The sequence below is a fragment of the Ovis aries genome, chromosome X, assembly GCF_016772045.2.
Source record: "Ovis aries strain OAR_USU_Benz2616 breed Rambouillet chromosome X, ARS-UI_Ramb_v3.0, whole genome shotgun sequence".
Classification (NCBI taxonomy): Eukaryota; Metazoa; Chordata; class Mammalia; order Artiodactyla; family Bovidae; genus Ovis; species Ovis aries.
This window is the reverse complement of record NC_056080.1, coordinates 18116455-18130276: the sequence shown is the minus strand read 5'-3', so window position 1 is coordinate 18130276 and position 13822 is coordinate 18116455. Positions and strand designations below refer to the sequence as shown.

The 13822-nt window shown below is 47.4% G+C and overlaps 1 protein-coding gene across 13 annotated transcripts in view; it reads left to right on the top strand.

Annotated features, from left to right (window-relative positions):
• The window catches only part of SH3KBP1 (SH3 domain containing kinase binding protein 1), a 332004-nt gene that overhangs the window by 277883 nt on the left and 40299 nt on the right, over window positions 1–13822 (top strand). For all 13 annotated transcript variants that reach the window (XM_060407724.1, XM_027963245.3, XM_060407720.1 and 10 more), the window contains 3 exons: window positions 1319–1370; window positions 4038–4118; window positions 6760–6919. In XM_060407724.1, the coding sequence (XP_060263707.1) occupies window positions 1319–1370; window positions 4038–4118; window positions 6760–6919 (293 nt within the window). The remainder of the gene's footprint in view (window positions 1–1318; window positions 1371–4037; window positions 4119–6759; window positions 6920–13822) is intronic.

Genomic DNA, 13822 nt, shown 5'->3' with positions numbered 1-13822 from the left:
CACTTGGCCAAGTCACCCCACTCAGAGCAGAGCTGAAATTTCATATCCAGAGCCTGCATGCTGTGATGCTCCCTGAGATAGTTCTTTGTGGGTCTCGTATTCTGTAGGTTTTACTGAAAGCCATCTCTTCTTGTGCCTTGGTACTGCATCAGGAACCAGGAGGCACAGGCGGGTTGGGCGCTTTGGCTGGTCACAGCAGTGCTTTTTCAGCATGTGGAAGAGTCTGTGGAGCTTTTTTAAAATCACAAGTATATGATAGCCAGAGAGGGTCAGGAGAAGTATCAGCAGCAACACGGATCATATGCTCAAACCTTCCCCAAGTCCATCTTTCCTTAATGATGTTTTTTCAAAAACTGTTCGTTTACTTCTTTATTTGGCTGGTCTGGGTTTTGGTTGTGGCATGCAGAATCATTTTAGTTGTCACATGTGGGATCTAGTTCCCTGACCAGAGAGCAAACCCAGGCCCCCTCCATTGGGAGCACGGAGTCTTAGCCACTGGACCACCAAGGAAGTCTCCCTTAATGATGTTGATAATGAGATGGTTCTCTCCTTGCCTTCGGCTCCCTTCTCCCCTGTCCAAGAATGGTGTCCAAGAATTCTGCCCTGGCTGGACTCTCAGCCCCAGGACATTTGCCAAGTCCAGCCCGACTGCCTCCCTCCTATAGCCAGTCCTGGGTGAGCCAGGAGATGCCATTGATTGCATTGCTGCTCATCCCCCTCTAGAATGATAGGGTGTGAGAGAAAAATAAATAGCAGCTGATAGGCAAAGAAACTCCGTTCCAGTGTCCAGGGTATGTATGGTCTGTGGGGGACCCTCGCAGCCTTGAGGTGAAAAGGGGCAAAAGGCTTAGAACCCTGCCCAGCCACAGGGGGCCCTCAGCCTGCATTTTGTTGCAGGTCCCACAGCCAGAGCCCATCTAATTTAGAGCCATTCCCAGTGACTCTTTCTGAATCGCTTGGTTATTCAGCAGATTAAATCTTAATTGCAAATGCGGTTTCAGCGTAGGAGTACCATTGTGCTTGCTGGTTTCAGGCCATTTTTGCTGAGCCGTGCTTTTCCAGAAGGCTGTTACAAATTTAGAAAGGGGGAAATGGTATTTCATTTGTCCATCAGAGCTTTGTTTTGCAGACTGGATTTATTTTAGTGTTTGTTTAAAGGTGCCAAAACCTGACATCCCTGGAGAGAGAATTGCTCAATTTTTTGGAGAGCTTCTCTGGACTGTCCAAGCTACATCTAGAAAACACTGTCTGTGGTCCTTATGTGAGAGGCCGGGCTTGCCAACAATCTCATGTGGTATCATTTTCATTAATTTTTCAGAGACCCAAGAAGCCACCTCCTCCCTCGGCTCCTGTGATCAAGCAAGGGGCAGGTAATGTACCTCTCGCTTCTGTCAACACACTATCTTTCTGTTTGTGTATGTTTACGGCATCCTGGGTAGAGCTCAAGAGCTTTAGATTCAAAGGCCACAGATGACCAAATTGGGAAGTAACGATTTGGTCTCGACAGGCAGGTTTTAAATACACTCCTGTTTTTCCTAAACAAGCAAATGTGTCATTAAAATGTATCCCCAATACAGCAACAACAGCAACAGAATCTAGCTTTTAGAGAATGACTGGAAAGACTTTGTTTTGGAATCAGCCAGCTTTGTTTGCTTTTTAAAAAAAAATAAAAATAAACCACTTTTGTGGCCAGAAGAACTAGTTGTGTGCTTTGCCCGTGTCTGCCCGTTGAGGGTCAGCCTGGGAAGAACTGCTTCCCGTGGGTCATGGCGTCTCTGTGCATGGATGGCAGTGCTGAATTTTCAGTTTCTGTCCCGTGCGGTTAACCAAAATTTGTGCTTACTTCACTTGCCCCCAACAACAAAAAAGTGTTTTTTTCTAGCAATACTTTCCCTCATGACTCTTTTCTCATCTGAAAAAGAGTTCAGTTAATTCGCTCTTTCTGCGGGGTTCAGATATTAAGGTTGAATAATATAGGAAGACTTGACGTTGTTCAACACTTGGTAACTCATTGTATACTGATGTCTCATACATAAAGATTAGCATTCCTAGTTCCCAGAAGAACTGCTCTTTAACATGGTTAGAAACACAGTGTAGGGAGAAATTCCTCCATGAATAGCTAGTTAAGTGGCATTTAAAAAATTAGCTCAAACTGAAGAAGAGCAGGGGTGTTTTTAATTCTGCAGTTACGATATTCTAATATAGCATTTAAAGTATGAATACATTTCCCGATTGGTTTATTCAACCCATTTGTTAGGAGTGATTTGTTTCTTCTGGCCCATCCTGTTGGGGGTAAAAATCAGCTTGACCTCACATTCCTTTCCCATTCCCTTTGGCATAGTTGAGAATTACAGAGATTAAGCCCCAAAATGGGACGCTAATTACATCTCCTGCTCAGCCCCCATCCTTGTTTGTGTTGAGCAGTTTAATTTTGCCACCTAGTGGTTCTGGCTGGATAAATATTTTATTTTGCTGAGATGAAAGCAGGCTCTTGATTGGCTTTTTTCTGAAGACCCTTTTCCCTAGACGCCTGAATGACAGGTTATGGAGACCAAGGAGGTGAGTTGAGTGGTCCTGGGCTCAGGTGGCCTGGAATGTCATTAGGGTTGGATTCTTCATGGCAATAAGACTGTCCATTCCTCCTGTGTCTCTCAGAATGGTACTGAACTTCTTCATTAGCCTTAGGAGACCAGATTGTAGCATGGTAGGCAAATCCTTATCCTTTTAAAACAGTTCTACCAAAGATTGTACTGGATCTCTAGGGGTAAAGCATGATTGGCATTTAATCTTCCTAGACGACTACTACTGTTCTTTTATCCTCCTGCATAATCTTGGATGCTGTTTTGTGACAGGGACGTAGATATTCCTCTTTTCTTTCTTATCATATTTCCTTGTGTTTGGTTATTTGACTATAAAAAAAAAATCAGGTACAGAACTGATAGAAATCAGATCCAGTGTTTAATTTGTAGTGAGTCATTAAAGAGATTAGGTAAAGTGTGTGTTCAGGCGGCTCATTACGTTCTTTTGGCTTCTTATGCCGTGTGATTGAGATTTTAGTACCAAGCACCCCTCTATAGGGTTGGTCATATAAGGGATTTGTCAATCACTCAACCAAGTCCATAAATCAGAGGAGTACTTGTGATGGGTTTCATGCTTCAGCTATTTTCCAAGTGTTCTTATGAACCTGAGGGCACTGACGATGATGAAGGCCCCAGGCAAGGGAGCAGCTACAGTCCATGTGCGTGAAGAGGAAGTGTAAATTGTCATGTTTGGGAAAATGTGATACTTGAGGAATTCAGATGGCAAAGGACCTAGGGAAAGCCACCTAGTTTTTCATTATATCCCACCACTTAAAGGGATGAAAGAGGCCCAGACAACAGTTATAAAATAAGTCAGAGGGATGTAATATACAGTACAAGGAATATAGTCAATATTTTAATAACATTATATGGGGTGTAGTGTACAAAAATATTAAATCACTGTGTTGTACACCTGAAACTATTGGCCAAAAGATTCATTCAAGTTTTTCCATAAGATGTACAGGAATACCCAAATGAACTTTTTGTCCAACCCAATAATATAATATTGTAAGTTAACTAACCTTCAATTTAAAAAAGGAATGCATATTCTAGTTACCATTGCTGCATAACAAACCACTCCAAATTTGGTGGCATAAAACAATGATCGTCTTATCCCGTGGATTTGTTTATTGATTTATACATATTCCCTACCCATGCCACATGGTCTCCTGTGTCTGCTTTGATGCTGAAGGAAGTCAGATTTAAACATCAATAAATAGTAGTGGTGTTCTTGTAAATTAAGAATGTATAGGTAGGCAGAGTTAATGGCATATGCCAAAAGTGGCTTCTGCTCTGTTTCTAAGCAGCTTGTGTTTGCCAGATAACACCAGCCCTCAGATTAGGGGGAAAAAAAAATCTGTTGACTTTGCTGTACCTGATAAATATTTTAAATGCTAGTGTGTCTAATAAGTGGATAGGAAAACATTTGCTAATAATTGTTATCCTCCCCCTGCCCAGGTACCACTGAAAGAAAACATGAAATTAAAAAGATACCTCCTGAAAGACCGGAAACGCTTCCAAACAGAACAGAAGAGAAAGGTATGAAATCATGTCTTCGTTGGCACTTCTAGAACAGCAGGGGACAGAGCTGTCTGTCGCAGGGCTACTCCAGATTACCCACAGAATTTTCTTTTTCTTTGCAATATGCAATATGGTGATTATGGTTTTGTTTTGATCGCTTTTAAATTTCCTGTGTCTAAGGAAATAGGAGAGAAGGTGATTGTGGTGCTTCTTTGGGCCAGCATTTCTCATCAAATGAAAAATACCCAGCCTAGTCATTTAACACATTGGAGCTCTTTCATCCCAATCTTCTTGCAATTACCACCTTCCCCACACCAGCAGCAACCCGAAGTCAGGATGCTGAGTGTAAGTCCCCCGAGGGCCTGGATGTACCTACCACGTTTTCTGGCTAGCCTAGTGCCCCAGGCGCTCATTACCTGCTGATGAGTGAGCATGGCTTAGAGAGATTCCCATCCAGACAAACGAAAGCTGTCAGTCATTGCTGGGCTTTTGACTCTGGCTACTGTATTATAGACACACGTCCCTGGTCAGGAATGTTGAGGATGGGGCTGTCATGGCCAAACTGGGAAAAGCAGCCCAGTGCCCACAGTCCCCTTAAGGGGGTCAAAAATGATCATTTTCAGGGAAGTACCCTAACCTGTATCACACAGTCAGTTTTATGGCTGGGTTTGACTTCTATAGCCTGAGTGTCCCTCCCAAAGAAATCTGTATGCTGTGGAAGGACTGATTTTATTAGGTGTCTCAAATTTGATTGATCACACATTTTATGGGAAAAGTGTTAGGTTATTAACAGGAGGCAGAGCAAATTCCATTTTAAAAGGCAGTTATTTGTAAGTCACAAGAGAAATGCTGAATTAATGCACACAGTTATTTGTAGGTGCTCCTGGGTGGCCTCATGAAGCTTTATTGTGAAATATAATATTTTATATCAGTGTGCCACAAGTTTACCAACACTGCAAGTTCTTAAGAAGTTATACATCTTTCTTTCAGAGTGAAGAGTTAAAACGTGAGTTGTAGAAGCTCACTGTGAAGGCCAGGTCTGCATCACAGATCAATAAAAATACGCACCATCCGAATAGTTCTTTGATAGAAGTGTGCATGTTGTGACATAGCTAAACACTGCCTCTGTCCTCATAGAGGACATGTGGCTGCTTTTGGGCTTCACGCCAGGCTCTGTGTTGAGGACACTGTCTGCTCTGTTCCATGCTGACTAGCATATGGCCTTGGCTTACGTGTGAACAGCCACCCTAGTTGGCTGGCCAAATGGCCACACACTTCTGCTTCCTTCCCCTCTCATGATGCCTTGCTCTAGGCCGCAGTGAGTCAGGGTGCAGACGCTCTGGTCAAAAGCAACAGGGAAGCTGGTGAACCAGCCCTGCCTTGAGACTCGACCTCCCTAGTAGGTGGGCACAAAGCCTCTCTCCCATTCGTTCTGTAGGCTGCCGAGGGCCTGTCCCTCCCCGCAGGAGGACTCTCCGCTCCTTTGTATTTTAGCAAAGCCCTTCTTCCTCTGGTCCCTGCGGACCAGGAAAAGAGTTCCTAGCAAGCCAGGATGGAGCACACTCCCTTACTGAACTCTTGTGGGGCTGAGCACACTGATGTCTGTATGATACCTGATGGGCTTTTTAAAGCTTTGCCAGTTGTCCAGGTCGCCCAAACGACATGAGTTTGTGTCTGCAAGTAACACGTGTTCAGGGTTCCAGCTTCCGAGTGAACATAGCAATGCTGCCAGTCCCCCAACGGGCAGCTCTCTGAAGCCCTGTCTTTACAGAGAAGCACGTGGGTGCAGGCTCTTCAGAGCACACACAGGGCAAGGTGAATCTGGGACAGAGTACAGGAAGCTGCCACCAAACCCTGCCCAGTTTGGCCACTAGATCTGGCTGTAACTTCATTCTAATAGCTATGAAGCCCCAAACCCTCAGAAACCAATTACCTGTGAAGTCCCAGTTTACCTTCCAAGGTGAAACTGTGCACAGAGAGAATCCAGACTCAGTTGTTGTTTTCTGAAATGCTCCCCTGTTAGTGGCTCCTGGCACTCTACACCTGGGAGGAGACAGGCCTTTTTCTTCCCCACACCCAACAGGGCCCGCTGGTCATTGACCAAACCCATCAGCCATTTACCAGGCGCATGTTCAGTGCCAGGCCCCATGCAGGTCCTAGACAGATGACCAGATGTGGGCCCTGCCCTTGGGGGCTGACAGCCTGCCGGCTGGGCCAAGCATACAGACGCCCAGAAAGTATTCAAGTGGAGCTTGTTTATAAAGGGCTGTCCTTCATGGCTCAGGAAAGGGAGTAGTAGGAAAGTGTGCCTCTGAGGGTGGGTCCAGCTGTTGAGAAGGGAACATGATGGTGTGACATTGCAGCCTGGGGAAATGTGAGTAGGCCCAATGAAGTGTGAGTGGGAGTTTTCCAAGGCTGGGCAGGGACTGGAAGGACCCTCGGGCAGAGGGACCAGCATGAGTAAAGGCGAGCAGTGGCCTGTGATTCTCTGGGACTTTCTAACTTGACCAAGAACAGGTGATGCTCTTTGCTTCCATCCTCACCTTGGCAAACAGCATCAGTGTGTTTGTTTGTTTGTTTGTTTTTAAGCAAGAAGTACACAGTCTTCGGTACTGCCCCTTACATAAGTTCTCTCTGTCTTCCTTATGCTTCCTTAAAGAAAGACCAGAGAGAGAGCCAAAACTGGATTTACCGAAGCCTTCTGTTCCTGCCATACCACCCAAAAAGCCACGGCCACCCAAGACCAATTCTCTCAGCAGACCAGGCGCGCTACCCCCGAGGAGGCCAGAGAGGCCCGTGGGCCCCCTGACCCACACCAGGTACTGTGCTGCTCTTGATGCCAAGGGTGGGAGTGGGGTGGGGCAACCAAAGGACACTGGACGCTGGCCACTTGGGTCCTTGCTCCTGTGCTCGGGCAGAAGTGGGAGCGAGGCTGGGAGGTGCGGCCTGGTTTTCAGGATTACAGATGAGAATCCAGGTCCTGGCATCTTCACCCTGCTCACATGTGGGAATTCCCTATGCACCCTTAGAGCAAGGCCAGCTGCCCTTCAGACCAGAAGTGCTAGGGATGGCCTGCCTGCCTTCACCCCTGGAGGTCCTCTCACTGGCTGCTCCATCTCTGAGGCTCTCCCTGCTCTGTGGCGCCTCCCTCCGCAATCCCGGGCTCCCTCTGCCCTTGCCTGCACAGCCATACTGTGGGCCCCAGGACGTAGTCTAGCAAAGATTGTCTTAGTGTCCATGTCTGTGGACTGTGAGACCCTCAAAGGCAAGGGGCATGCTTCATTCAGGCATGAGTTCTGAGACGGGCCCGGCAAAACTCAAATGCGTTCTGCTGCTGACTGTTAGTGTTAGTGATATGATAGGATTAGAGTTGGACAGTGTGCCTTCCAGACCCAAGATGCCTACCGCAAGGAACAAGGGAGTGTTGCATTCTCTCCACAAGTTCATTGCTGGAACTTTCTACTGTTGCTTGCACATTCTACGTGTTGATGTGATATACTGGAGCAAGTCGGTAGCTTAGAGTTCTTTATGTGGACCTGTCAACACACGGTCACTCACCGAATTTTTGTTCTTGTGAGCTAAGTTTGCACGTGGAGAATCTCACGGGGCTTTGGTGCCCTTGCGCTGAGGTCAGGCAGGCTTCCGGGCAGCCTCGGCAGGTCACTGCCTCTCACCCCTCACTCTCCCTGTCTGTAGATTGCAGGGATCATGGAAAGCATCTGAAAGGATAGAAGGATATAATAACCAAGTATGTAGCCCTAGGGCTGTAAATCAGTTTCACTTCCATTGTCATATTTATGATTGTGTATCAAACTGGAAGAAAAATAGCTCACTTTTACATTTTAGAAAAAAGGTTCAATCCTGGTAAAATACACGTAACACATGATTATCTCAGGTGTGTGAGCCCATTGGAGGAGCAGCTGGCTCACCCATGACATTTGGCAGGTGTCCCCCGAGGTGCAGTGAAACAACTGCCCCCTATGATGGCCTGGGGGAAAACTAATGGGACCAGGGCCACTGTTGAGTTGGTCAGGCTCCTATGTGCTGTGTCCTCTTCTGCCGACTGACATGTGCACCACGAGGCCACTTGACAGCCACAGTGACCTGAGCAAGGGCCGCTTCAGTAGCGTGGTTGGCCCAGGGCTTGCACTTCAGAAGGAAAAGGGTATGTGAATGTTAAGTGCTTCTGCAGAGAATATGCGCTCCACACCCAGGGAGGGTGGACCAGCAGAGGTCGAACATCACTTTGTGGTGGTGAAAGGAGAACAGAAGCCACGCTCTGCCAAATTCTTACAGCCTTCCAGGGACCACAGGCGTTTCAGCGAAGTCAGTAACGATTTCCAGAATATTCCTGTTGATCTCTCTAATGATCTAATCTGAAGAGAAGTGCAATTTCAGTAGCTTCTGCACCTTCGAAGGTTGCTCTCAACTGTCTTGTTAGGAGATAGGTGTGGGCCTTGTGAGCCATCGATTAGACCTGCAGGGAAAGTGGGCCTGAATGATAACTACCAGTCCTCTGGGCTCACAGAGGCCCCACTTCCCTGCCGCCTCTGCTTAGCTCTTTCCCTCCACCCCCAGCTCTTGCAGCATCCAGTTGTGGGTCAGAAGGACAAGCCACTGAGGAAGATGCATGAGAGGGGTTTAGACAGAAGCCTAGCTGTTGTTGACCTTGTGTGTGAGGTCTGAGGAGCCTGGGAGAGGGTGGGTGGGCAGCCCCCGACCTCCCAAACCCCAAGGGCGCTGGTTTGCAGAAAGGAGGGAGTGGGAGGCAAGCCCCAGGCTTCCCTCCTGCCAGCCCCAGGAAGTGACAGAGCCAGACAAGGAGGAGCTGGTACCTGGTCTGGCCCCTTGTCAGCCAGGTGGAGGGAGAACAGTGCCCGCTCCCACTCAGTGGTTCTCAAACTTGAGTGTGCATCAGGGTCGCCTGGAGAACTCATTTGCACACCGTGCTGGGCGCCACCCCACAGATGCAGTTGGTCTAGGGGAGGTCTGGGAATTGACATCTCTAACAAGCTCCCTGGTGATGCTGACGCTGCCAGCCCACATCCATGCTGTGAGAACCTCTGGTCTGCATTCCCCTGGGTTTTTGGTGGCGCCTCCTCCCTTCCCTGTCTGCCTCTCCTGCACCCGTCAGTGCTCCTCAGCTGTCCATTTAGCATGCCCCTCTTCTGGAAGCCTTCCCTCATCCCTCACAGTTGCTCTCCTTGAAATGCCTGACACCCCATGTGGAGCCTGGTGCAGGGCCCCCTGCTCTGCCACTTGGGATATTCACACCCCCGGACTCCTTCCCCAGATTTGAAGCGGATCAAGAGTGTGTTTTGTCATCTCCACATGCTTTACAGGGCTGAGCATATGGCAGTGGCTCATTTAATACACTTGTTGAATGCCCTGGTTCCGAAAAGGGGTGGGGGGGAGGTGCCAGTGCTTTCATCTTGTTCACTTTGGCTCTCCTGTACAAGCTCCGTCGCACTCATGTCTGATGTTCCAGGTCACCTTGCATGCCATGGATTTCAACATAACAAAATTTAAGAAAATTGAAGAAAGGCTTACTGTTTCTCAGTATCTCACACGCTTCATATTTTTTGCTAAGCAGTTATGTTAGACAACCAACCCATACTGGTTTGTGAACTTGTTTTGCTCTGCCAAATGAGTTGACTCAGGGATGTTCACATCAAGTAGTTTTATGTTGGTGGTCCTCCAGAGAAGGGGTATTGTCTGCTGTGTGAACCCAAATCCTTGCTGGGATTTACCTGATGGGATGGGATGGGCGGATGGATGGACGGACGGATGAACACATGGGTGGGCAGTCACCATTTGCTGTTCTTACCGGAAAAGAGACATGAGGTGTTGCCTGCCACTCCAGCTGCAGTGTTTGGGCTTAGCTTCTTCTCACCTGCCAGAAAGCTCGCCGCCAACTGTGGCTTCCAGAAGAGATCAATTTCCTTCTATTTAAATAGGAACTAGCACCTTTTAGAAAAAGGAATACATAAGTTTGGTAAGAAAGGAGTCGTTTTTAGATGCATTCACTTAACAGAAATGGATTGAGGGACGTCTGTGTACCAGATCACAGGCTTCAGGAATCTTATCTAAGGGAACTAGGACACCAGCGTGATTTGGAGTCCATCTGAGCAAGTAGCAGTATGCCATTAACATACTTACTTCTAAACAGTAAATGTAGGTAGAAATGTAACAGAAAAAAAGAGACTGTTTCAAAAAAAGTCAATAAGAGTTAATTTACAAATTGAATGATGATAGGAGATCCCCCTGGGTCCTAAGTGCCTGTTTGTTTGAAAGTCTGTGCTTTGGGGATGTGTCAGTTATTATCTCACGGCGTGAAAACAGTGTCTGCTAGTCTCATCCAGCCCACCGTATAACTAAGGCAGTCATCCAAAGAGCCTTCTGCCTACATCTATCTTCACACCTGAAAAGAGCCTACTTACTTTTTTGATATTTGATCATCAAGGTGTTTCAAATGACAGAGTATACCTAAACCTTTTTGTATATGTGTTGTATACACACAAATGAACATGTAATGTTATACATCTCATAATGTGTAGTGTAGATTTAATAAAGATAGGGTCAGAAACCCCCATGAGAAGAGGTCTTAAACTTGAGAGAAGGGACCAAAAGGAAAAAAAGAAAAAAAGGAAAAGCTGGAAAGAAGCAGGCTGTCCTGAGCTCTAGCCGTCTGTTGCAGTGGGAGGCAGTGAGCCAGAACCTGAGCAGCAGAGCAGGTGTGTGCCTTCAAAGGAAAATAAACCCCAGAGGGAAAGAGGTAGACGCAGGCTGGATAGACCAGAACAGCTTTGTTAATCTTCCCAAACACGGACACCCCAAGTTGTAATAACCCTTCATTTTTCTTCCCAAAGAACAGGCAAATAAGGGAAACCACCAGACTTTCCTGGGAATAAGGGGAATAACAGGGAATAAGACCTTTAGTCTGCGTTGCCTGGGAGCTGTGCTGGTTGTCTGGGGCAGCACAGGGAATGGGGGGCTGAGGGGACAGAACTTGAGTGATAGGGGCTCTGGGATGGAGGGAACAGAAGTAAAGCCAAAAGAAGTAAGAGTCGGTGAGATGAACAGGGATGGAGTGGGAGCTGAAAGTGTGGAAAGTTGATGATCAGAGGTACTAGAGATGCTGGTCAGAAAGAGGAGATTGATGTTCACAACTTCAGAGGCGGAGAGGGTCTGAAGATGGACATATCCACAGAGGGAAGGGCCCTGAATGTGGGTGGCTGAGGGTGAATGAAGATTGTAAGTGCTGAAGGGACCAGGGGAAGGAGGGGGAGAATGGATCACCCACATGGCTGTCACAGGCTCAGGAAGATGGCAAGAGCTGAAGTGAGATGAGGTTGGTGTTCTCAAAGCCAGTATCCTCCCAGGTGGATGTCAGTGCATTCTGGGAGTTGATGACAGTCAGTCATGAGAAAGTTTCAGTAGTCAGAGTGGTAGCAGTCAAGAGGTTTTAGGTGGCTGGAGTTGGTTACTATGGCTCAAGCACCACAGAAGGCACTGTCCCCTGGCTTCAGATGTGTCAGAGGAGGAATCTCAGTGAGAAGACTGGCAGTCGGGTCTTGGACACCAGGCTGTGGGCATGAGGCCTGGTGGTTTCCCAGACCTGTGCTTCTTGGAAATGGTCTATTCCTTTTAGTCTTAAACACACCAGGTGCCTTTCGCATGGAAGGCTGAAGGCTATGTGGAGTCTCCTGGAACAGGGATCAGGTATGAGGGACCGTGGAGTTGTACATTTTTTCTTCATAATGAAGAGGGATCTCTGAATATCAGAGAAACCCTGGGAGATTAGTGACTGTTGAGTCCTGAGACATTTTAGCTTGAGGCAAAGATTAAGTAAGCATTTATACGCCAAATATCAACTAAGTGCTTAGGGAAGGGCAGATGTCTCTCTGGAGACCAACCTGCCTGCCCAGAAATTAATTTTTCTTTAGATTTATGCAGGCATCCAGGCTGCTTCAAGCCCCTCGGGATACAAATTAGCCCAAAGTAAGCTGGTCTAGTGGTTTTATGACTTGTGTGGTTCCCGTACCCACCAAAAGAAAGCATTAAAAAAAAAGACCTTTGCTCTTATTAGCTCTAAGCTAATCAGTCATTTAATATTTTTAAAAAAGAGGGAAAGAAGCTAGCCAGAGTGTACCCAAACATTCCCTAAGCAGGCATGCAGAATGTGCACCCAGGTGGCCAGGCCGCCATTTTGAGTTTAGATTGCTTGAGTATTCTAAACATCTTTCCAGAGATTCCAAGGATATGGCATGTGATGCTTGAGTTTTTCCCTTCTTCTCTACAAGTCAGGACCAAGATATGTCTTTGGAGAATTCAGGAGAGATCTGGGCTAGAAATTACAGAGGTAGGTGTCACTGGCTCGTAGACTGTAGTTACAGGCATGAAATGGCTATAATCACTCCAGGAGATTACAGAGAAGAGGAGGAGTGGGTACAGACAGCAGTGGGGAAAATTGTTACTTACAGGGTGGAGGAAGGATGAGGAGCCGTGGGAAAGGGTGGGTGGGCAGGGTGGCCATGGAAGCTAGGAGAAGGGAGGGTGGACTGGCTACTGGCCAGTGGGTCTCACACTTGAATGTGCGTCTCCATCACCTGCAGGCTTGTTAAAACGCCGGTTGCTGCTCCCCAAGCTTCTAATTTAGGAGATCTGGGTTCAGGCCTGAGAATTTGTATTTCTAGCAAGCTCCTGGGGCTGCTGCCTCCACTGGTTTGCCACACCCACTATGAAAACTGCCACCAAAGTGAGAGCCAGGGAGACTGAAAGGCACTTGTGGTCTTTGGGCACTAGTTGGCCCTTCGTGATCCCAGTCAAGCTGATTCCGTACAATAGTTAGGGCTGAGAGACAAACTTGGGTTGAGTTGAAGAAATAACAGATGGGCAGCTGAGCACATGTAGACTTGTCTTGTGAGAAACTCAGCTACGGGGAAAAGATGAAAAATGGGTGCTAGATATGAACTCAGTGATAAGAGAGGAGTGTGTGTGTCTCATTCATTCATTTCAGAAATGTATCAAGTGCCTCCCCTTGACCAGGCCTTCTTCTGGGTGGTAGTTAACTCTGGTAACCAGGCCAGACCTTCTTCCTGCTCACCCATTGCTTACTGGGCTTTGGAGCCAGGCCCACCAGGGTCAGAAGCCCACTCCTCTGCTTCTTTACCCTGTGGCTTTGGGCACAGTGGCCACCTCCTGAGTCTCCATTTCCACCACCACCCCCAAGGCACCTAGCTCCTCAGCTGGTACTTGTGAGGCCCTCAGTCTATCTTTTTTCCTCGCTGAGAGAGCTCAGTGGGTAACCTTATTGGGAGAGGGGTTGCCATATGGTGATAAGCAGATCAGGCTTGGTAGCCCTGAGGGAATGGGGAAATAGAGACACCCTCAAGACTACACAACAAGGGGTCTCCAGGGAGTGGAAGCAGAGGGAAGGCTGGGGCCTGAGGCAGGGCGGGTGATGTATGGAGCACAATAATCCTACAGGACACTGGAGAAACACCTGGTCATCGTGTAGAAATGTCTGTGCAGCATTTGCTGGCCTCATTTCATTTGTATGTATAACTCTCTCCATACATGTTTCTACCCTCACAAAGAATGAATTTTATTCCCTGCAGCGAGATCCAGCAGTAGTGATGGTTTAGCCTTAGTCCAGACTGAGACACATTGATTTTCCTGCTAGTGATGGCCAGAGGCAGGCAAGGAGTCAGCAGCAGATA